Source organism: Xiphophorus maculatus, chromosome 6 (genome assembly GCF_002775205.1).
Source record: "Xiphophorus maculatus strain JP 163 A chromosome 6, X_maculatus-5.0-male, whole genome shotgun sequence".
NCBI classification, from domain to species: Eukaryota; Metazoa; Chordata; class Actinopteri; order Cyprinodontiformes; family Poeciliidae; genus Xiphophorus; species Xiphophorus maculatus.
The window spans coordinates 758,746-780,772 of NC_036448.1; the positions used below are offsets into that span (position 1 = coordinate 758,746).

At 39.0% G+C, this 22,027-nt stretch overlaps 1 protein-coding gene across 3 annotated transcripts in view; it reads left to right on the forward strand.

Moving 5' to 3' along the window:
* The window catches only part of LOC102232746 (disks large-associated protein 1-like), a 95,081-nt gene that overhangs the window by 22,882 nt on the left and 50,172 nt on the right, over nt 1–22,027 (forward strand). For 2 of the 3 annotated variants that reach the window (XM_023335520.1, XM_023335522.1), the window contains exons 3-4: nt 8,787–10,302; nt 21,039–21,253. In XM_023335520.1, the coding sequence (XP_023191288.1) occupies nt 8,893–10,302; nt 21,039–21,253 (1,625 nt within the window). In that variant the 5' untranslated portion in view covers nt 8,787–8,892. The remainder of the gene's footprint in view (nt 1–8,786; nt 10,303–21,038; nt 21,254–22,027) is intronic. The other variant, XM_023335521.1, reaches the window with a different exon arrangement.

Sequence of the window (22,027 nt, forward strand, 5' to 3'; positions counted from 1 at the left end):
ATGCCCCTGAGTCAGCAGCAGTAGTCACATAGCAAAATTAGTGTGTAAGTGAGGCACACTGGTCTTAGGAACAATGCTGTTGTCACTCTGCTGATTAAGCAAAAGAAACTTGCTGTATGCAGACAGTGACATGATGCTGAGTAGGCTTTGTTGTGTCTGAGTGAATTATTAAAAGAGAAAAGCAATGACTGAAAACTGATTTAGAGCTAAACAAAGAAAAATCAAAGAAAAGGACAGGAAAGGACAACTTATACAGATCCCCCGTTCAGGTAGGAGAATCTGTTGAAATTGAATGGAAAGGAACACTGAATGTGTGTTTGTTGATAGATCCAAATGCAACAGGCTGAGACATAAAATAGTATAGAATATTTAATGAAAGAAAGATAGGCAAAAATACATACAAAAATTACTGGGAAATAAGAAAGCCAGAGAAGAACAAAAAATACAAATCAAAGGAAAAAGGACAGGATTTAACAGGAGGAACCAGCTAGGAAGAATGAGAGAGAAGTGAACAAATACTGGTTGTGTGAGTGCTGGAACAATGGACCAGGCTAATTGACTAACAAGTTGCAGATGTGATGGGAGAGAGCAGATAGCAGGTTGAGAGTCAGAGAGAAGAAAGTGGCACAGAGAGGGAAATGAAGTACAACATAAAAGAATAACGAGACACAAAAAAATAGAGAAAATAGAGTCACTAAGAACTGAAATAAAGTTAAACAGAAACAAGTTTGATCTGATCAAAAGAAGCAAGGGAATACAGAATAAAACAAACCTAAAAACAACTAAAGAAAACCCAGGATCCTAGCAGGATCTTTTTTCCTACTACTGTAGTAATTAGGGTTGTCACCTTTCAGAAATGAAAACAAGGGACGCCCACCACGGTAGGGTGCCTGCAGAAATGGTACACATTATTTTATGGCTGTTTTTAGTAAAAACATAAAAACAGTAGTGCAATTATTTATACACAGTTGTGGGTAAGAGTACCAAAAACCTGTACTTCAGTCAAGTAGGATAACTTCAACATGTTAAATAGAAGTAGATTAAGCTTTAAATAAGCAAGTGTAAAATGTAATTGGTAAAAAAATCTACTCAGGTATGGAGTAACTGATTGTAACACATTATTCAATATTTTAAATTCTGTGCAAATTCCGGTATTAGACTAATACCAAAATATTTATACAAATGAGTTAGGTTCAGAGGCTGGTTCTAGACCAAATTTAACATGGGGGTGAGGGTAGTCAGTGTTTTTTCATGGGGGCAATTAGGAAAAGATGAAACAAAAAACAGGGCAATATTTCATCATTTAATAAATGAGCCAAAGGTCCATTTGCATCAGCCTGTGTCTAGAACCACCGCAGGTCTGTGTCTGAGGCATTGGTCACCATGTTTTCCCTTAATTCTTAATAAAATAATAGTGACATAATATTGACCACTGAACAATGTATTTATAAAAGATATCAACATTATTCCTACTCGGATATCCCCAACAAAATTTTGTAATATAGGACAAATAACAGTTTCTCTTCACAATATTTTCTTATTTAAATAGTCATTTATATTATTTTGGCTGATACTATCATATGAAAAAGCATATCATCCAAACTCAACATCCTAAGCAAATAATGAAACCATAGTAGCTTACTAAAAGCACAATAGGAAATTGAATCAATTATAAAATGTTGTGTACCATATGAGGAATGGAGAGACACTGATGTCTGGTAGTCTCTGTCTCCAGGCAACCGTGACAGCAGTGTCAGTCCGTAGAGTCAAATAAGGGACAATTCTGTATTTTATGGGATGGATAGTGAGCCCAGTAATAACACAAAGACAAAATGAGAAGCATAACACATATTAGTATTCAGAGTGGCCTTAGGTTGAACATCACTGGAAGAAGCTACACTGATCTCTCCCAAACATCCTGTATGGAAGCTTGTCAAATGTTGATGGATCTGTTGTGAAATCTGAAGGTTCTTGAGATCTAAAGTAACATTGCTAGTCTGAAAATATTTCTACCAAACTATGTGTTAGAGGCTTTCAGTGGCCTCATTACTGTATAATTCGACTAGAAGAAGAACACCCATTTAGACAGTCAAGTCTCCTTCATAAAAGTCAGACCATTTATATGTCAGGTATTTTGGTACTTCTAGGTTTTTTATCGTGATTCTAACATTTTTAGTGACAATGGCATGAAACAAATTAAAACATGTCTTGATGTCTCTCAGTGACCACAGCTCCTTCCCCAGACAGCAAATTGTGAGTGAATCAACATTGAAACAACATTAGGCAGAAACACTGAATCCACTTTGAAGCTTGACATTGAAATAATATTGAAAGTGGTCAGTGACTTAAATGTTGAATCAATGTTAGGGTTTCAACCATAACTGACAATATATCAATAATGATTCAACTGTCATCTGAATGTGGATGTACATGCACATTTGTGTTGATTTAATTTGGAATCAAAGTTAAGGAATCAATATTGATTCATGTACATTTTTTGGTCTGATAGTTCTACATCATAACATACCATTAAAAGTTTAAACACTGGTGTTAAACACACAATTTTGTTGGCAGATGATGGGTATTATGTTGTTCAAAATGGTCTTACATTACCATATTTCCAAAATTGTGTGTACACAAACTTAAAAATGATAATATGCCATTAGTACTACATTTTATTTAGGAAAACAGACATAGATCTGTAAACATTTTTGACTCCTTTTTGACTGTCAGAACAACAGTCTATTGTCCATGGAAGAACAGAGTCCATGAGGTTAAATCAGAATCAGAATGTGTCCCTTGGTGTGTGTGGAGTTGGAAACCTCTGTTTAAACATCGCTCTAAGTCAGTGTTTTTCAATTCTGGTCCTCAAGGCACACTGCCCTACATGTTTTAGATGGCTCCCTAGTTTATTCTCCTGATTCAGATGATTGCAGTTCAAACAATCATCCATTGTTTTGATGAATGATTAATGGCCGTTAATCATCCATCAATTGAAATCAGCTGGGATGAGGACCAGGGTTGGGAAACACTAAGTTATGTTTGTCCTTAACTACCTTGAGCAGCTGAGATAAGCCACGCAACTATGGCTTTAAGCCCTCTTGTTTCTGTTTGTGGGACCTGCTAAGACATAGAAAATGATCAGATGTAGAAAATATAGAAAACACAGAACAGCTTTGCAATTTTACACTGTGGATCATTGTGGATCATGTTCTACATGATACACATGTAGAACATGATCCACACTTCCATGATGCACACTGAGTATTCTGTCTGCGTCTAGTTCTGGTATCCTCGGAGACTGACTCAAAGGCTTTTGTTTGACAGCTTCCATTTAGCCTAAAATAACTTGATCTCAACCCTATTTTCATTTCTCCTTCTGCCTACACACACAGCATCAACTCAGCATGCCTGGCACATATGGCTCTGAAAATGCACAAGGGGGTGGTGGAAAAACACTGGTGGGGGGATTCAGCTGTCAGTCTCCATTCTCTTTTTTACTCCTATATAATCTTCTGCAGCTTGTTTCCATCCACTGCTTGACAGTGGTTTCTCTTTTACTTTTCTTAGAGCATTTTTATGTTATTCAACTTTTTTGAAATTATCTAGTTGTTGCTAAAAAACTATCAGAAATGACATTAGCATCTACTGAACAACTTTCCAAACTGTATCAACCGTGTTTTGTAGGACTCAGTTATGTGTGGGTGTGTGTGCGTGTGTATGTATTTTCAGCACACTGGCTGTTACTTGAGGATGTTAGAAGCATTTCTACCAGTGGTGCTGTCACAATGTGTTATGCAGTTGTATCTTGGCCCAAGTAGGAATACGAAAGGACACACTCATACCACAACATGCAAGGCAAACATTGATAGTCTTGTATGGAGCATACACAATGACGCACTTGATGTCTAAAAATGTCCTCCATTAAAAGTTATATATATATTAAAGTTTTATATATTTTTTATATATATAAAACCACTGAACAATGTATTTATATATATGTTATATATATATATATATATATATATATAATTGCAGTTTATCCATCTATCTATCTATCTATATATACAGTATATACACACACACATGCAGGGCTGACCCAAGCCTCCATGGGGCCCTAAGGAAAATGTCCTTTCATTAGATCATTCACACACTTGCTATAAACTTATTGCATCTCTGGCAGTGCTGTTTACATTATATACATGTATAATAGGATACTTTTACTGGCCAACTGATTTATTGACCAGTTGATTTCTGGGCACCAATTTCCTTAATTTTGGTGGATCTTGATTGGCTGATACTTACATGTGAAGCCCATCTTATCCACTGATCTTAATTTTGTCAGCAAAGGTTTAAAAATCATCTCTGTCCTCTTCTGCTCTGCAGTGAGATGTTTGACTGACAGACAAACCCACCAGGTCAGGTCTGCACATTTACAGTTAACAATATTCACCCCACTGTTGACAACTCAGTAACTTTCTTGCTATATTTAGCGACATTTTAGACAAAAAAATTCATATCAGCCAAATTCAAAATCTGCAGGTCAGGTGTTTTTAAAGATCAGTAACCAGGGATCGGCCAAAAAACTGCAATCAGTGCAGCTCTACACACACATTCATGACATTAATTGATTAAATAAATTTCTTTTAAGCATAACTCCAATAGCTAAAACTTTAATTTATACCAGGTGAGTCTTTCTCCCCTGAGAATGTGGACCGGTATCAGTACTGGGCTGATTCTGAGCCTTCAAATGATTTTAACAGAAGTTTCACATAACTTAGAAGTTAATGTAAAAATAATGTTTGTTTTGGCCACAAAATGATTTTGCTCAGCAGCAAACAACATATCCCCAACTACAGTATAGAGCAGCTCATTGATGTAGCAGCTATGTAGCCTGACATAAAAACATTTTGCTAGATAATGTCAAACATTAAGAAGTTTTAATTATTGTTATCAAACATGGTGTTTTGAAGCCAAAAATACCTCAGAAATATCTAGAGCCACCATGAGAATCAATTCATTTAAAGTTTAAACACAGCTCACATGAATACAAATGGTATAGCATGAAAGGTTTGGCTGTTGAACTGGACTGTTTCAGGTCGCTATGAAGTTAATTTTCCATTAGCAGCTTTACAAATCTTTTACATTATATTACCAAGACACATTCAAACAAACCTTTATCTTGTTTTTTTTTTTTCTATTCTTCCTCTTTCTTTTCTCCCTCCCTGAAGAATAAGTCATTTTTTGAGACATTGTTTTGCTAACTAAACTTCTAACCAGAACTTTGGACCTTTGGATGTGCTCTGCTCATTGCACGGCAGCTCATGATACTTGAGAAGCATGTGGTACCAACCGCGGCCACCAGGTGGCCCCAAGAGCAATTTATTTATTTTTTTTATCAATGAAATAATAATTTCTACACACATTATAAAATATATATTATTGTAGCAACAAATCACTTCATGATGAAATTGTGTGTTTTTAATATTATAATGACAGAAATTATTACTAAAAAAAACCCCATCAGTTCCACTCAGGGGGCCTCTTAGTGGCCTTAGGGCCCTAGCGGCTGCTTAATTTGCTTATGCCTTGGGCCGGCCCTGCACACATGCACTAAATTTACATGTGGTATACATCAAGCAAGCACAGCTTCCCATTAGGGATGTGTGATATGGCATAAAATTCATATCATGATATACAGTACATTGTGATGGGTGGCGATAATGATATATATCGTGATATGATTGGTGTAAATCTTACATAGAAACAAAAAAAATCATATAGTAATTGAATGGAATATATATAAGACCGTGGGAGGACTAAGAAACTGGGACTCAGTGAGCTTTACTCCGCAAGTCCAGGCCCAAGGTCACACAGGCTAAAGTGCGAGTAGTAAAAGCCGTACACTTTTACTACTCGCTTTCTTGCTGTCTGACCATGACATCTACCTCGCTCTTCCTGAGCATCACACTACGTTGTCAATAAGCATTACCGCGGAGAGAAGCAAATACATTGTGATGAAGAAACTGAAATGATTTTTCCACCAAAGCTGTATCAGTGCTAAACTCTTGTCAGTGCGTAGAGGTCAGCTACTAATCAAACTGTTATGACCTTCTTGTATAAAACACCACAGTTAGTTTAGTTTTTTCTTCTGCCTTTTAACACTAAATCCTTGGCCTTCAGGTGTATTTTAAAAGTCATTTTAGCAGTGAAGTAACACAAACTCACTCTTTGTTATCCACCTGCTGTCATGTCTCCTGTATAAAACTGAAGTATGTCAATGTGCTGCATAACACTATTGTAGTCAATATTTTTGCATCAATCTAGAAATGCTAATTGTTACTCAGTTCTTAAAAAACTAAAAACAATGCTAAATGTGACAGGTTCCTGCTACCTGACAGACTGAATACTTCCAGGTAGCAGGGCTTCTGTACTCACACCAATCACAGATCAACTGGGGGGTGGAGGGCGTTTATTCATGCACATGTAGCACCAATCAAGGACAAGGCAATTAGAAGGGCATTACACAAACAAGGAGCCTATTAAAATAACAAATGCTTTATGAAATGAAACAAAAAAAATATTTTTTAAAATTCACAAACTTTCAAACAATCATCAGTGATTGGGCAAACCATGATATTTTCAGTCCAGAAACATTTATAGGAATGGATGACATGAACTTTAATTTTATCACAATATGCTTGCTATTTATAGAGATGTATAAAATTGATGCTCCTGAATTTTCCTGCTGAGGGATAATAAATTTATATTATCCCATAGAAATATGTATATTTCTAAAAACATTTAAAACTGTGTCAGCCTTATCTGTCCTGGCATGAAGTCAGAGGCTCAAAAGACCAGCACTCCACAAAAACCCAACTCACTCATTGAAATAGAGAAAGTGCACAAAATACATTGAAGAGACAGTATCATGTATTTTTCAGGCACATAGTGCCATTTTAAAGCACCATCGAGGAACTACGTTACACTCTATTGTAAAAATGCTATTTATATCAAACATGACTTAAAAATGTTACTCTAATGTTATTTGACATGTTGGCCTCTGTCTCTTTAAAGTTAACTACCCCCCTCCCCTCTGAAAGCTAAACCCCACCCCTGGCAAATTTTTAAAATATCCAGGAAATGGATAGAGTGGAGTGAGGAGATGAGCAGAGGAGAGGAGGAGGAGAGGACCATGGAAGTCCTGTCAACTTATCCACTTTGTCACTATGTTTATTGATTTTTCAGACTCCTCTAGTGACTTTTTTCAAAACAACAATTAGTGATAAATCTAGCAACTCTTTTTCTGTTTTGTTGGAGACTTTTATTGGGACAACTCTCTACAGCTCAGCGGCAAACTGTCTGTACTGAGCGAGCAGCAGTGCAGTCAGTCTTCTGTTCAAAACCATACCTTCACCAATAGTCAGAGCAGAACAGACCCATTCACACAAGTCATAATGTTCACAATAAGCTGAATAAACTCTACAGTTTAAGCTAATAAACAAGGTACAGTCTGTGTAAATGAAAAAAGAGACAACCATCTTGCAGTGAACATGTTCTGCTGGATAGACAAGAGCAGAAATAAATTGTTTGCTTTTATGGATCTTTTGTACTGGGCTTAATTTTGTCCTCACTTAAATCCTTTATTAAAAAAAAGGAACAACAATAGAGGTTAAGGTTGACATTGCAGTTTTGGGAGAGTCACAGTGCAGAAGGAGGAATGGAAATGTGGCTTTTTTTGAAGGAATATAATGTTCTTTTAGAGTCCTATCAGAGTATAGCCATTAAGTCTATATCAGGACTTTGGGCCATTTCACGTCTTTTCCTTTTCAAACATTTCAACATGTCTGCTGGTATGATTGGTTGTTCTATTGAATAACCCATTTTAGCTTTATTTGAGCACCAAATAACTTCATATTTGACCCAAGAATCCCTTAGAATACAGAAGAGTTCATGCTTGACTTTTAGGTGCCTGTTCAGAAAAATCCTAAACCTTTGGTTGAGCTTGACAGAAGGCACAAGGGGATTGTGATAATTTATCTTTTAAATTGAAATGTTGCTTGGTGTAGTTTTGCACCCACCATGCATTCCTTATTGCATGTTATTCTAATTGCATTATCATAAAGTAATGGATTTGACATGGTAGCCAAAGTCTGACGTGTGATGGAGAGCATTGCTCAGTCTAACCTTTCAAGAAACCTTCTTTCAAATTCTAATTTGTCAGCCTACCAGATTGAAGCCTGTCTTCAGTGTTCTGGATTATTTCAAAGTAATTTTGCTCAGAATGAGGGTGTTCAGTGTGTTTAAAATACCCTAAAACCAGTCTTCTATATGAGATGTTCTTAGTTTCCTTAGTGCTGATTAAGGAAAGCTTGAAGTCTGAGTTGCAGACTAAATCTTGTGGGTTTGACTGGTTTTGCTTTCATTAAATTCTTAGAAATGTCAGAAAATGCCTGAAAAGTGAAAATAACTTCTGGCATTCTTTAATTATAACAAATATATTGCTCTTCTACAGAATGCCTTGATACAAGAGCATTTCCCTTTGTCAAAATGAAAAGTTCTGATTGCAAAAACTTGTGCCCTACTAAATCTGGTTCTTAGCACGGTAAAAGCTCAAAGTGTCAGGATTTTAAAGATCATATTTAAAACACGAATATAAATTTCTTTCAACACAAAGATGAATATTGTTTGTAATTAACTGGCTCTTTAAATAGAAACTAAACAAACATTATGAATGTACAGCCATTAACTGATGCTGTATTTTTCTTCTTCTTCTTGTTTTCTAGAGTCTTCACCTCTCCTCCCAGGGACAGTCCTCTGCAGCCATTCTCTGATCACAGGCCTGGCATCTTTCATCCATTCATCCCTCTCTCCATTCATTTTTGCCCTGTCATGAAAGGCCTGTCCAGTAGTCGGAGTCACCATCATATGGTCTCCTATGAGCCGTCATACAATCCATTGGGTCACCATGTTGACCGTAAGCCATATTTGTTCGGCCAGATGGATATGCCGTTGCCTATTCCTATGCCACACCCATCTGAGTTGCCCTATTACAATGCTCAGCGTGTTTCATATCCTTCTGAAAGCAACAGCATTGTCCCATATGGAACCTTCCCACGGAGGTGTCACTCCACCTCCTCAGCTCACCATCCTGAGGTAAAGGATGAGTGTATGGCCATGGTGCCATATGTAGGTGGAGGAGGAAGAGGAGGAGGAGGGGGAGGAGGCTATGGGGGTAAATCTCAGTCTTGGGTACCAGTAAATTTTACGGACCCGTATGAGCAACAGCCGATATTTTCCAGAGATGGCTACCACACACTGCAGTACAAACGAGGAGTGTTGTCCCACGCTGGGGGCATAGGAGCCAATGACAACAATGACAGTCCTGGGCGAATTCGCCATCTGGTCCACTCAGTCCAGAAACTCTTTACAAAGTCACATTCATTGGAAGGGCCCCAACACACTCAGTCATCAAAAGGGCCAACTAATGGGAGTGTGTATGGTGGTGGTGGAGGAGGTAGCTGTGGTGGTGGTGCAAGGGCCAGCCCAGAAGGTGCAGCTCCTCCTGGGGCAGTACGCCACCGGAAGCGCAGCAAGAGCCGTGAGCGCTGTCGATCAGCAGAGCCCAAACATCGAAGCTACCACCACCACCACCATCCCCAGCTTCATGGCTCAGCATCTGCTCCGGGGTCTGGATACTGGAGCTCAGATGACAACCTGGAACGGGAGCTGTGTCTTTACCACCCTCATCATCACCAACCTCCACCCTCACCCTCCCTCTCTATTTCCCCCTCACCTATTGCTATGACAACAGGCCAGTGCCCTGGCAACAACCCTGATAAGTATCCCCAGACTCCCCTCCCAAATCTCTCCTCCTCGCAGTCCCAACACTACTTCATCATGGACCCCTATGGGACAGTTAACGAGCATGCACACACCCATGCACGCCACGGCCACACTCACCACCACTCTGCACTCAAAGCCTCTCGGAGCAACAGCGATGTGAAATATACAGCTTCATCTGCATGTATGCCAGTTAGTGGTAACAGCAATAAGAGCGATGGCTGTATCGGTGGAGGAAGTGGCCCCTTGCTGCCACTGGGTCTTGTGGACGGGCCTATTGAGAAGAAAGGGGCATGGTCATCAAGCCTAACGGTGAGCAGGGCCCAAGAGGTCTACACCAACACCAGCAGCCACAACCAGCTACGAACCAGCGCAGGATCCGGTAACCTAAACCTAGATAGAGCTCTAGTCAAATCTAAGGGCAGTCAGCAGCAGGACCCTTCTTGCCAATTCTTACAGGTAAATAATTGCTCCCTGATTTCAGCCAAAAATAGTTCAATCACTCCCCTCCCTCCCCTGATGCCACTTTTTCTCCACCACCTACTTCTCTTAGCAATGTTACCTCTAAGTCAGTGCTGTCCAGTCCTGTAAAGCTTTGGTTTTTCTGACTTTTCAAATAAAGTCATCTTTGAAATGACTCATGCAATGTTCTCAGTCTGAGGGGAAAAACATTCAGAAAGTTCCTTAGCTGGGCGTAAGCAACTGGCCTATCTAAAATTTGGCCAACTTTTATGCTTTGATCAGTCAGTTATTGCCTATTTTATGTTACCCTGATGCCAAACCCAACTGAGTTAAATTTTGTTTGTATACATGCCAATTAAGTAAATTGAAATATTACTGAAAAGTTTGTTTATTTCAGTAGAAGCAGAAATGTGGGCTTAGTGGAGCATATGTTTAGTAGTTGCTTAAAGATTATTTTAAGAAGGTACTAATCTGGCAAACGAGATTCAGTTGGGTGAATTTTCAAATTTATTGAATATGACTGTTATGTGGTGAAATGGTTCTCCAAGAGTTATGACATAAACTCAATTGTAATTTGTCTTTAGAATGATCATATTGACAATTAGAGAGAATCTTTATCATTTGAAACAGTAACAAATACTTTATAATTGCAGAATTCATAAAACACACACACGCACACCCCCACACACACACCAAAACACCTGAACACTTACTCCTTAACTGCATTGAGGTATTATCTTATGGTTAATTCTTTTAATTAAGGGGGACAGAGGAGACCAGTTGAATCTCAGGTATTTTGACACCTGTCATTTAGACAAAGCAGGCAGCTCTGAGAGGATCATACTCTTTGATTTCTCCAATGCATTTAACACAATTAAGCCTGATTTGATTCAGAAGACACAGGAGGAGGCCTCAACAATCAGTTGGATCTATGGCTACCTCACAAACAGACCACAAACTGTGGTCTGTTTCCCATAGAATAGCACCTGGGCCATTCTACGGGTGTATTCACACCAAGCCTGTTTAGTCCACTATAATCGAACTCTAGTTAGTTTGCTTAGAAAGTCTGCTTTGACTTAGACTTAGACTGACTTTATTGTCATTTTGCATGCACAGGGTGTATACAGAACAAAATTTCATTGCATACGGCTCAGAACAATGTTTTGAGGTTCCAATGTTATGAGGTTACTCCAGAATAAAATAAAATACAATATTAAATATAAATATAAAATATAAAGTGCAGGAATGACAGTAAAATAGAAGTTATTTAGCTATGTACATGTGCAAGGTATGAAGTGGAGACCAGTTTTTGAGTGCAGTCCAGTTAAGAAGAAGAAGAAGAAGAATTACTTTATTCATCCCAGCAGGGAAATTATTTCGCAGTTACAGCAAGAATTTTTTATACACAGATTAACACACACACAACGGGAGCTGCGTCTGCAGGCAGCCAGCTGAGCTGGTGCCATTTTTGAAGGAGGACATGCGGCAAAGGTCGTCGGGACCGGGAGTCGAACCCGCGACGTCCACGGATCTAAGGCCTCCAAATGTGGGGCGCGCTAACCCCCCTGTGCCACCACAGCACGCCCCAAGAGTTAAGAGTTCAGCAGTCTGATGGCAAGTGGGAAAAAGCTGTTTCGGAACCTGGTGGACCTGCACCGGATGCTGCGGAACCTTTTTCCAGAGGGCAGCAGGGAGAACAGTCCATGGTGGGGATGTGAGGGGTCACTGACGATGTTTCGGCCTCGGGACACGCAGCGCTGGGATGAAATGTCCTGAATGGAGGGAAGGGGGGCCCCGATGATCCTCTCTGCTGTCCGCACCACTCTCCTCACGTTCTTCCAGTCGGAGGCGCTGCAGCCTCCACACCACACAGAGAGGCAGCTGGTCAGAATGCTCTCTATGGTGCTTCTGTAGAACGTCTTGAGGATGGGCGGGGGCAGGTGTGCTCTTCTCATCCTCCGCAGGAAATACAAGCGTTTCTGTGCCCTCTTGACCAGAGACGTGGTGTTCACAGTCCAGGTGAGGTCGTTAGTGATGTGCACCCCCAGGAATTTGGTGCTGCTAACCACCTCCACAGCTGAGCTGTTGATGAGCAGTGGAGCGTGGCTGGGCCGGTTCTTCCTGAAGTCGACGATCATCTCCTTCGTCTTGTCAACGTTCAGGATCAGGCTGTTGTCTCTGCACCAGTCCACCAGCTGCTCCACCTCCTCTCTGTTGCTGGTGTCGTGGAAGAACTCCTGTATATTCTGACTGTGGGTTCGCTTTGCTAACCTGATAGCACGGTTCAAGTTGGCTCTCGCTGTCCTCAGTGCCTCCTTGTCGCCAGACTTGAAGGCTGAGTTCCGTGCTTTTAGCATTTCCCGTACCTCCTTAGTCATCCATGGTTTTTGGTTGGCCCGGGTGATAATGTTCTTAGTGATGCTGACGTCCTCTGTGCACTTGTTGATGTAGGCTGACACAGTCATGGCGTACTCATCGATGTTGATCTGGTCGTTGTAAGTGGCTGCTGCCTTGAACATCTCCCAGTCAGAGCACTCAAAACAGTCCTCGAGTGCCTCCATGGCCCCCTCAGTCCACACCCTCACCTGCTTCACTGTAGGTTTTGTTCTGATCAGCAGGGGCTTGTATGCAGGAATTAGCATGACAGATAGGTGGTCTGAAGAGCCAAGGTAGGGGCGGGGGGCTGCTCTGAATGCTTCTTTGATGTTGGTGTAGGCCAAGTCTAGAGTATTCACTCCCCTGGTTGGAAAATCCACATACTGGTTGAAGTGAGGGAGAACAGTCTTCATGTTGGCCTGGTTAAAATCCCCAGCAATGATGAAAACGCCTTCTGTGTGTGAGGATTGCAACTCACTGATGGTCCGGTAGAGAACAGTCCGGTAGTTTGGTGAAGTGTGAATCAAACTTCAAATGGACCTAGAAAGGAAACTCCGGTCTGCCTAAAAACCTTGGTCTTGGTTTAGTTAAAGCGAACTCGTGAGGTTTGAATGCTTATGTGGATGCCAAGCAGACCAAAGCAGAAAGCATACTATAGTGCAGGACATTCTGATTAAATACAAGCAAGACAAACACACGTGATCTTTTGGCTTGTGATCGTTTGCCAAACACAAAAGAGAAATCCTAAAACCTCTAAAATCTCACACCACTTCATTTTTGTTTTCTTTTGTGAAGGAGGAAGTTGCATCAGTGTCTTCTTCAGAGAGTTTTGATGTCATTTCCTTCAGTGTTTCTTGGGACAGCACTACAATATTTTGCTTGGCACAGGGCAGTGTGTAAGAGAACCTCTACAGCTGAAAATAGAACAAATATTGCAACGTTGGTCAATCGAACTGAGACTATCGGATTATCAGGTGTGAAAACACCCTAAGCCTCAGATTAGCTCAGTGTCACACCTCAGTGCTGCTGCTGCCATGATTGCTACTCAGGATTTTGATACAATTAAGGTTCCTATATAGGTAAAGCTTGATAAATACTTCTTTGCCAATGCAGGCTCCTATCACAGTCTGCTGATGTCTTCATTCAAGTTCCTTGGGCCTTTAGGTATGACCTGTTTTAAGCTCCAGCTTTGAAGGATTCCTGCTGCATGCAATTTCCACCTGTCTTCAAAGGGTCTCACTGTACATTTCTCTTTATCTCATCTCATCTTTATCTCTTTATCTCATCAAACAGACCAGAGTCCTCTGTTGTCTGTTGGTAGTGCTGGTCAAACCTCCATCTAAATAGCGTGGCGCTTCCAACACCTGAAGAACCACTTTACTTAATGTTTCAGATGTTTCCTTGGCTCAAAGCACCTAAATTACATGAATGGCTCATTAGCAGACCTCAACAAAGCTTGATAACATACTGAGGAGGTGATTCAGCCAATATGTGTTTGCCTTTCCACTTTGATGTTTCCATATATCTGAATGAGATCTAGGATCTTAATCTTTTTTTTTTTTTTTACCCCTCCAGGGGGTCTTTTTGTAGGCTCTAGTGTGCCTTTTACAAAAGTAGGTTGACAGGAAATGGGGAAGGAGAGGAGGGAAGACATGCGGCAAATATCGTCGGGTCCGGGAGTCGAACCCGCGACGGCCGCGTCGAGGACTCAAGGCCTCCAAATATGGGCGCGCTAACCCCTACGCCACCACGGCATGCCCCGGATCTTAATCTTTTAATCTCATCAAACCAAATACCTTTCATGAACTTATTGGACACATATAAAAGTCCTTCAGTCTGACCACCAGAGCGATATGGCCTTCCTGGACAGGCAACTCCAGGCCTCAAGGGCTCACATCCTGCTACTTTTAGAAGCGTCTCTGCTTCAAAACACCTCAGTCAAATAATAAGGTCCTTCTCAGGATTCTGGAGAACTTGACTGCACTGATTCAGATATTTGATTGAAATATACTGAACCAGGGAGACATCTAAGCGTTGCAAAACACCAACCCTTGAAGACTGGAGTTCCCACCCTTGCTCTAAACTATTAACTTGCTCTTTTTATTTTTTATTTATACTTTTTATTATTATAATTATTATTTACCTTGTCAAAAAGCAATATATTCCTGTGTAAGTAAAAGATGCAATCATTTAACTTTATTTTATATTGCAAATTTCACAAATGACCTGTCAAAATAGGAACGTTTGTGTTGCTTCTCCTGCTGTTTATCACCCTGGTTTGATATTAATTTGTTTATTTGCAAAACCACTATAAAATCTGAAGTGTGACCTTTTTGCTGAGATGACATGAAAATGTTGAGGTGTTCTCTGAAATGGTGCTCACATATGTAAATTGCCATTTATTAAATTTGAATGTGACTGAAAAGTTTAATGACTGGATATCACTGACTCAGACTGGGGACACACTAAAACTTAAATTAATCAGATCACAAACAATATTCTTCAACCAATTAAAAATACAGTCATATGTTCAGTTGTTTACAATAGTATCTACAGAACTAGGGATTTTTAGTAAATTAATAATTGATCATGGGTATTGACTGTATCTACCCAAACTTTTCGATGCTGGAAATTATTCTCAGGACCATTTAGCATCTTAGTAGTTTGGGAGTAATATGGTGAAATTTAATACTAACACAGATCAAAATCGTACAGCAAGGCACAAGGGGAACAGAAAGCAGAAGGAAGGCTGAGTGTAAAGAGAACCAGTGGGGAATAAAAAAAATCAAGAAGCTTAAATTCTGAGAAAAGGCTGGAGAATGACATTGGGACTGGGTCAGCATAATCAGAGATAATACTGAGCAAGGAGGCTGAGGGAAGGTAAAACAATGAAGAGGAAGCTGATCTAGACACTAAAGGATCTACAAACCAGGGAGAAATAGTCTAATGCTGATGTAAGAGAATAAATCCTAATGCACAAACAATAAATGACTAAGAAACTAAACATGATGAATAAACTGATATGAAAATACCCTGGAGGCACAGATAGACAAAGAACTTAGTAATGATAATAAACAACAAAGAAAAGATGAGAAAAACTCAAACACATGGATCATAACAGCCAAGACTCTCCAGGGATTGAAAGTATTGCACGAAACACAAAGATTGCAAATAAAGATTTACCATGACCTACAATTTTAGGAAAAAAGATCTGCTGTAATTTACTTTTAATGTCAAAATTAATCATAACTGGCAGCATTAATTTAAACATTTATCCCATTTTTTTCCTTTTCGTTGAGTTGACAAACCAGGATATTATAACCCCATACAAGGCTGTAGGTAGAACTGCACATGGTTGGAATGCTGTTGAACAGCTGAGCCAAAATTAATATCAATAAAGATACATTCTTAAAAATGAGGTCTGATCAGCTTGTATTCACAAGCATAGTGAAGTATGCTTAGACCAGTACTTCTCAAATAGTGGGATGCACCCCCGCTGGGGGGCACGGTGAGGTATCGAGAGAAGCAGGAGGATTTAAATATGTATTGACTTCATTTATGCTTCACTGATAAACAAGAACATTATTTGAGACTTAAAACAATAAATTTCTTGTCACAAAGACATGCAGCTGTAGATCGGACAAGATGACAACACAGTCAACCATTGAACTGTGTCATGATTAATAGCCGTCTTATCAATAGATCTGAGCTGTTGGTCTCTGCAGCTCCTCCAGAGCTACCATGGGTCTCTTGGATCTTCTCTAACTCAATGTTTCTCAATTCTGGTCCTCAGGGACCCCTGCCCTGCATTTTTTAGGTATTTCCATTCTGTCACACACCTGACTTGAATAAGTGAATGATTAACAGGCTTCTGTAGTACTTAATGACATGCAGAGGATGTCATGCAAATATTAGAATCAGGTGTTCTGGAACAGAGACAGATCTGAAGCATACAGGACAGTGATCCCATAGGACTGAAATAAACACTGATCCAAATAATACTCTCTCCCCTTTCCTGGTCAGCTTAGGTGAATGTTCATGTTTTGGTCAGTCTGCAGTAGTTTCATCCATGTTCAGATGATGGATAGAACATAAGGGACTGCCTGGAAGCATTGAAGGCTCAGGGAAGATGAACATCTGCCAATACAAATGATTGCAATGAAACTGTTTTGGCAGAACTAAAAAAAAATTCAAACATTTGGTATAAACACATTTTGTAAAAACAAAAAATAAATAAATAAATCTGACTCAATCAGTGTGCAGATAAAAGTGTATTTAAATGCAATCAATTTCTTAGCATTTTGGGATAAAGTTCTAGTGTGTCCACAACACTGTAAGGTACATTGGTCCATTGTTCTCCAGAACTAGTCTTGATCACTCCTCTTTTCCTGCACTTACCCAACTCACCCTCAAACTTTTTATCCACCCAGCATCCTATCACCCACCAACCCAACCCTTTACTTTCCTTTTGGTTTGAAGAGCCATCCTCTTTCTTCTCCTCTTCCTCCTCTTCCCTTTTTTGAGTTGAAAAGAGAAGTAAGTGCAGAGCCAGTAGTAGCCTTACTCTCTAAATACTAGGTAATGACATTACCTCACAAAGAACAGCATTAACTGTTTGTAGAGCTCATTTTCGATTTAGAAGGCCTCTCTTCTTGACTTTGTGTCAGTTATTTTGTGTTTCTTTCACAGTTTCTATCTTTAACAGCTTTTTTCTTGTACAGAATTCTGGAATGCATAATGTTGAATTTAGTGTTTAAAGTCAAATTGAATTTCAGAATTATTTGCTGTCTCAAGTGACTTTAGTTAGGCAAGTTGTGCTTTAATAGCTGAAAACTTTATTCTTTCTATACCTCATAGACATGAGGTAAAGAAAAAATAAGTTATTGTTTATTTCACTCCAGCAGGCTTATGTCTTAAAGCAATGGTTCAATTTGTTTGGGTGTGTACACTTGTATAGTGAGGTGAAAAAGTATTTGCCTCCCTAGAGATTTCTTCTGTTTTTGAACTTTTGTCCCACTTCGGTTTTCAATTTATAAAGCTACTTTTAATATTGGATAAGGATCACCTGGGTGAAAATAGAATGATTTCAAATGATTTCATTCCTTAAATAAAAAAGGTATCAAAACCTAGTTGTCAATATCTGAAAAAAAGCCCTCATGACTGACCACTGAGCAAAACTTGACAGCTTGGAACCTCTCTTCAGGCCATCCTCTTTTCAGCCCCCACACCACTGTCATAATGTAAAGGAGACCTTGATCTTCTTTAACTCAGAAAAAAATATGGTTGTACATTTGTAATTTTTGCAAGTTTCCAAAAGCTTTAGTGCATGCTCCCTTTTTCTTTCTTCATTTACAGATGCAGTTTTTAGGGAATGGAGTTAGAGGGGAATTGTGTCTCTAAAAGACCTATACATTAATAACCATCTGTGTTCATTTGAACAATTACAGCTAAAATATGCATTACTGAACTCATTTATAGGTACCTGCAGGCTGCAGTTGAGGAATTATATAAGACAAAATACTCTCAAGTTTGAATGTCCTGTTTAAGATCTAAAGGTTTAATTTTGTTACTGGTTGACATTGTTTCATATAAACACTCTCAACAGAGTACCATAATTAAACATATGTGGGAGGAAACTCTCAATATCTTTATTAAAGACAACACTTGGAAGCACAGTGTCCACTGTTGTTCTATTACTGCTAGACTACAGGTGCTCCAATGTAAAATCATAAATAGATTACATTATTTGAAGGCCAAACTAATATTTTTTCCCCAAAAATTTCTCCCTCATGTGCAAGGTCACCTATCACAGGCAACACAAGGAGAACACAGGGTAGACCAGGGAATTACATAGAACATACAGGAGGAAGCAGCAAGGAGTGACTGAGAATGAGGTACATAAGTACTGGGAGGTTGAATGTTAAACAAAAGACTTGAGCTAACAGGTTGCAGGGGTGAGGAGAGCGCATAAAGCAGACTGGGGAGAAAGAGAAAGACAGAAAGTGGCACCTAGGGTGAGAGTATACACAGGGGATTAGAAAATAAACATACTAAGAAATAATTAGACATAAAAAAACTAGAATCACTAAGAAAGGACTGAACTAAAGAAAAACTGGAACAAGACTAATCTGATGAAATAAGAAATCAGCACAAAATAATAATGAAACTAAAATCAAATAAAACTTCAAAACAACTCAACAGCCTGGGATCCTAACATTATCATTATTCATTTTAATGTCTTTTTTATTTATTGTTTTATGTATTAGTTATTTTTCTTGCTTTCTCTTTTTCTTCATGATGGTCATGTGGTCTCCTAAGTCACTGTCTGTTGTGTTGGTTAAAATTAAAAGTTTTTCAATAAAGTTGGATTAAAAAAAGAACATCTAGCGAACTGCAGATCTGCTGCCCCAGTAAGTATTGAACATTCCAGAAACCAAGACCTGGAGCCCAGTGACACTTTGGTTCAGCTGCAGGACAATGATGCACTGTAGCAAACCACTCAATAAATGAAGTTTTTGAGTGGCCTCGCTAAAGTGTGGACTTAATCAATTCAGATATGGCATGACCTTAACCACGTTAATAATAGAAATCATTCAACATGACTGAATTAAAACATTAACCATTAAAACATCTGTCATGATTCAGTAATGACTTAGGAAACTTATCAGTTATTCACTAATTCTCAGTTGAAACTGGTGTCACAACCAGCTATATAATTAATTTAGGGGGCAATTACTTTTTCACATACTATTTTTTGTAAGTACTCATGTTATACTTATCCGATACTAACATTTGTGTTACGATCTGAAACATTAAATTAGGACAAAACAACAACAACAAAAGAAATTCTTAAGGGGGCAAACACTTTTTTTTACCACTGTCTTCAAGAATCACTGTGTTAGTTTAACTTTTCCATGTGTTCGACTCTCTTGCTTTACTGACCATCATTATAGTAATATAGAATATGTTTTGAGACTTGCATTAAGTGAGGCATAAAGAAACTAAAATGAGAGTTTAGAAGAGTGGCTGAAAGAACAGCGAGAACTTTCTCTTCTGCCCTCACAAAATAGGGTAGAATAGGGATACTGACAGACCATAGTGCAGGACATTTAGCTGTCATTACATTTTAATGTATATATTCTATTTTAACTGGGTGATCATAGTGCAGGTTGTTTTTCTTGACTTACTTTGAACTCCATTATAGTCAATATGATTTCAATTTTTTGTACCTGCAGGCTTAACACACTTTACTGCTCTCCCATGTTATTTATTATGTCGTCTACAAATTCTCTTCTGCATCTCAGCTGCGGAGCTCCCAGCTTCACCTTCATTTACTTTAAATGTTGCTACTTTAGACCATAAAAACAGGGTTGCCAAGGGAACATCAACATTCTGTAGCTTATATCACACAGCTGATGGTTAGAACAACACACCAACTCAGTGGTAACATTGTGTGTTTAAGTCATTATTTATAGAAATGCAGATAATTGTACATGGAAAAGATAACCAGAATCTCACATGCAGCAGTAGAGAGTTACTAACAGCAGCCCTGTTTCTCAGCAATACAGTAGACTGAGTGTCAAGCTACTGTGGATGTAAAGCCAGTGCGTGGGTGAGAGGCACTGCTGATAATACTGCAGCTGGTCCTTTCTCTTTTTATAGCCAAACTGCTCATTTGTGTCTCTTTGACGTCACACACATGCACAGAGAAAGAGATAGATATTTAACTCAACAGATCTGTTCAGCCTTTCTGTCAATGAATCAAACCCATTTTCTCTAATTCATCAGAATAACAGTTAGTCTTCATTCATATACAACATAAAAGAAAATAGAAACAATTATATATTGTTGTAAGGAAATACTACAACAATAATAAAGATAAAATGAAAGATTTTCATCTTCTCAACAATATGCAAAGCTATCAGAGATAGAGAAGAATTATAGTAAACTTTTGAGTTCAAATACATACACTACACACTTAGTAGTGCTTATAAGGCTTTCTTAGACAACAAAATTAACTTCAGTGAAGCAGATGTTTGAATTAGCCAGAGAGAAATTTCCAAACGACCTCTGCACATACTGTTCTACGTTAATTAGCCAGCAATTTCACTGAGGTACAGACAATCTGTCAAGCCATGTCTGTGAGAGAATCAAGAATGCAGGAGAATGTGATTAGTTCAGGGTTTTTTGGATGCTGGATCATTCTCTTATTTTTTTTTGCCTTTAATACTAAATGCATGGTTGTGTTTCAATGTACAACAAGGACAGCTTAGTATGCCAGTTTGGTGGCTGGAAGTCAGAGAGCAGAGGATAACACCTTCCTGACAACACTTATGTATTTTCTTTCTTGCTATCAGGTACCTCAAGATGAGTGGAGTGGTTTTTCTCCTCTGGGGAAAGAGGATGACATTCCCTGTCGAAGGATGAGGAGTGGCAGCTATGTGAAAGCCATGGCTGAGGATGATAGCGGAGACTCTGATGGAAGTCCCAAACCTTCACCGAAGATGCAGGCACGTCGCGCCAGCTACCTTAAAGCTACACAGCCATCACTTACTGAGATGACCACACTACAGTAAGATTTCTACATTTCCTTTTTTTCCAAGTAGATCATTTGAAATAAATGAGGCATTAAAGTGTTCCAAATATTAAATTTGAAATATTAACTTATGCTTAAATGGAATTACTTCTTCTCTGCATCCTATATTTTGTTTTTTAGACAGTGCCATCTTTCTGCAGACAGCCTCCTCCGTGGACAATGGTGTTGTAATTTCCATTCAGGAGTTTTTGTCATCTGGCAGTCTTTGTAGTTTATTTGTTTGGTGAACAGTCTTAAAAAATTTACATAATTCCTCATTACTTTGGGTAAATGCTTCACATTCATGTCGCTTGTAGTGGAAACAGACTAGCTGAAGAAAGATTTCAATATCGCATTTCTACTTAAAAAACAGCCATAAGCTCCTGACCAATCACAAAACAACTCACAGAGTTCTGTATTGGAAGGTACATTGTACCTAGGCTCAGCAGTAGATTGGCTCCACACATTTGTGGTGTTCCCCGAAACGTTCAATCTTCATTTTATGAACATTCATCACAGTGAAGTTCATGTTAAGCTTGATTTTCTCAAAAATTCAGTAAAACAAATAAGTCCAAATGTTTGCCTTCAATGAAGAACGGTTGAATCCCTCTCTCTTTCATGTTTGTAGTTTCCTATTTTGTGGAGGTTCTGCTCTGGAACCTCTCCAGATGACTGTAAAGAGAAGAATACTTCATAAAATGAAGAACATTATCTAAAACCCTGAACATCTTCTTCATCAGACCGCCATACAACAACAAATCTCTTCGGTCA